The following is a 3,091-nucleotide window of genomic DNA, read 5'->3' on the forward strand; positions in this document are numbered from 1 at the left end:
TGCCCGTGCTGAGAAAAGACCCCATCAATTGCCAAGGCCGAGCCCGCCCCCATTTTGGGCCATTTGAAACGGGCCCCCGACGCCACCAAACCAAACCTTCCACCCACACCCGCGGGGGGTGCCGCCAAAACCTCCCCGAAGGTGTACAAGAAAAAACTTCCCCGAATCGGTGCCAGGAGGCCGATCAAGAACCAGGCCCAGGGAGGATGTTCCCCAGGAAGGTCGCCCCCACTGTCCCCAGCGAGGTCAAAGGAGTCCATCATCGAGGCCGGCAAGGCCCCCCGAGGGCTGCCGCCCAGCACCCTCTGCCGTTCAGGGACAAGGGCTGCCGTCGAAGTCCGAGCTGCTGCAGGAGGTCAAGGCCGTTCCCCCCCATCGGCGAGGACAAGTCGAAGACGGAGGAGGTCAAGACTGATCCTGCCGTCGGTGCCGCCCCTGTTCTGGTCACCGAGGAGGTCAAGCAAGACGCTGCTGCTGCCGTTGCCGCACCTGCCGCCATCACCCCATCTGCTCCCAAGGTTGAGATGTCCCCGCCGCCAGCAACCCCGCTCTGCACACCGCCGCGCCCCCCGTTGTGACCGACGGTCCGTCTACCACGTCGGCCGCCGTCAAGTCCGAACCTGAGTCTGTTGCGCCCGCTACCGAGGCCAAGACTGAGACGGCCGCTGTGGAGGACAAGGCCGAGGAGACCAAGCCTGTCCCGACGAAGGAGGGCGAGATTTCTTCCCAACGGCGCCAATGCCGCTGCGCCGGCCGAGCCCGTGAAGCAGACGACACAGGAGTCTCCCGCCACGCCCGCCAAGGCTGAGGCATCTGGCTCGACTACGACGCCCAGCACCAGCAGCCAGAAGGGCACTGAGCAGAAGAAGAAGAACCGCCTCAGCGCCTTCATCGGCAAGCTCAAGAGCAAGGTGCACTCGAAGGATTAGATTGGTTGTGAAGTTTTGTCTCCGGAGTGAGGAAAGGCCACGCCTCATCTACGTCTTGGCTTGTGCGAACACAAAAACACAACACAACACATTCACACACACACACACACACTCGCGCATAATTATGCTACGGCTTGGTCATTCGTCGTCTCGTTTTTATGATTCCCCCCTGTTTTCTTGATTTTCCGCTTTCCACCGCAAAGAGTTCGAGAGGAGAGGTAGAAGGAGAGAAGTGGGCGAGGCAGGTAAAAGGCCCAAGGGGCAAAGGGAGGTCACTGTGCGGCTGCGGCTGTACAGGAATTGGAAGAATGGACGGATGAATGGTCATGAGGTTTTCCGACTGCAATGTGGGATGCAACATGAGAGGCGGCTCGTCTTTTTTTTTTCTCATATACTTAATCGAGGTTGTTTTCGCGACTGTTATTAGGTGGTGTCTCTGTCTATCTGACGTGCGATACAGGCCGGTGGAGGTCGACAATGTTCTCTCGGTCGCGACTAATCGTCTCGCATTTCCTCCGTCTCAAGTTTGAGTGCCAACCAACCTGATGACGACGAATCGGATCAATCAGACACAAACTTTTTCATCCGATAACCCAAGACGAGCAGCTGGCGAGCTGAGAAAGTGAGTGACAATTTTTACCAAGCTTTTCCTTGGTCTCTCGCTCGCTCATCATGTTGATCAATGACAGGAAGGGAGAGATGGGCGCATGGCATGACTGACACACACATCAGACGGCCGTCGTCTCTCAGTTCTCGTGCGGACGAGTGTCATCATGCCCGACATCCGGTCTCAAGCGTGGACCCGCGGTCGTCTGGGAAACCCGGGAGCTCTGGAATTCTACACTGTCGCCCACAAGTAAATAAGAAACACGCACCGAGAGAGGGGGGGGTGGGGTGCTTGGGTGTATGTGTGTGCGTGTGAGACTGCCCACACCGACACCGGAACGGATGGAAAAAAGAATAGTCGGGTGCTGGTGCACGCAGGACTGTCTCGGGGAGAATAGAAATTGGTCTGTCCTCGCCGCACTTTCGGGCACCACCCCCCCCCCCCCAACAAAGCTTGGGATCATGAAACGGCACGCTAGTCAGGGTCGATTGCCGCGTGCATAGTCTCTGGCTTGCTTGCCCTTTTCCATCTTTGGGAGACGAAGAGACCTCAAGAGAAAAAACAGAAGGCTGGCTGGCTGGCAATGAATCTGCGGCGGGGGCGATCGTGTGAGTCGGCCGTGTGGGGGTGCTAGCCAGATGCTGGTTGTTGGAGGTTGATGAGCTTGTGTGGAGGGGAAGGCGTTGCATTGAGACGTTTTGTCGTGTGGTGAGCTATGCTCCAAGGACGGGATCTCGGACGACACCGTGCCACCCCTGCGCTCGTTGCCTGCGTTACCTCTCAATTCACAAAGGCTTCTCAGCTTCCAGATGCCATGAAAATGGAGTGGAGATCTACGAACCGGGGGTCAACGCTGGTCGCGAGATCGAGGTTGATTGCGGCTGTGGGCGATACAATGGCCTCTGCGGCTGGCGGGGAGGGGGCAAGAAGGGGTTGCCATCTGGATCTGGATCGACGCATGGCCGTGTTGCTGCTTAATGGGATCTGCCCTTCGGGTAGATGATGGGGGGGGGGGGCTGTGCGGGGCGTCGTCTGTCCAGGCATCGTCAGCCTAGGCATCGTCTCTCGTCTATCTGGCATCGCACATGGCGCATCGTCTCTCGTCGGCGTGGGCTGTGGGCCTCCCTGGCCACGGTTTGGTGGGCCATGTTCATGGGCCTGGCCCTTTTCTTTCACGCTCGCAGCATGGCACTCGGGACCGCAGGAAGGCCTTCCGCCTCTGAGCGAAGGTAGCCATGTTCCACGGCATCCTGGCGGCGGTCGTCTATCTCGAACGGGGGCCATCAACGGCGCGCAGCCGCATGGGCAGAGCACCATTGTCGTCTTCACCTTTGCCGTGTCCGGCTCGCTGAGCCTTGGGTCGAAGATTGCTCTGGTATAAGAAGCAGGGCACCTCGAGTCTTCCAGATGTTGAGCCTTGTTCTTCACAGCAACACCTCTCTCCTTTCTCTATCTTCTCGAGATCTTCAGCTTCCTTTCTTTCTTTTCTTTCCTCTCACTCTTCCTCGAGATTGCACCTTGAGTTTTCCGTTCCCATAATTACAACTAAAACCTG

General features: G+C 58.0%; 1 protein-coding gene across 1 annotated transcript; it reads left to right on the plus strand.

Moving 5' to 3' along the window:
* Positions 1–206: 206 nt before the first annotated feature.
* VDBG_00455 (predicted protein) lies at positions 207–578 on the plus strand (the record flags this gene model as incomplete). Its single annotated transcript, XM_003008728.1, has 1 exon — positions 207–578. The coding sequence occupies one exon, from the start codon at positions 207–209 to the stop codon at positions 576–578; it is 372 nt and encodes a 123-aa protein (XP_003008774.1).
* Positions 579–3,091: the final 2,513 nt, after the last annotated feature.

Source organism: Verticillium alfalfae, genomic scaffold (genome assembly GCF_000150825.1).
Source record: "Verticillium alfalfae VaMs.102 supercont1.1 genomic scaffold, whole genome shotgun sequence".
In the NCBI taxonomy this organism is placed as follows: domain Eukaryota; kingdom Fungi; phylum Ascomycota; class Sordariomycetes; order Glomerellales; family Plectosphaerellaceae; genus Verticillium; species Verticillium alfalfae.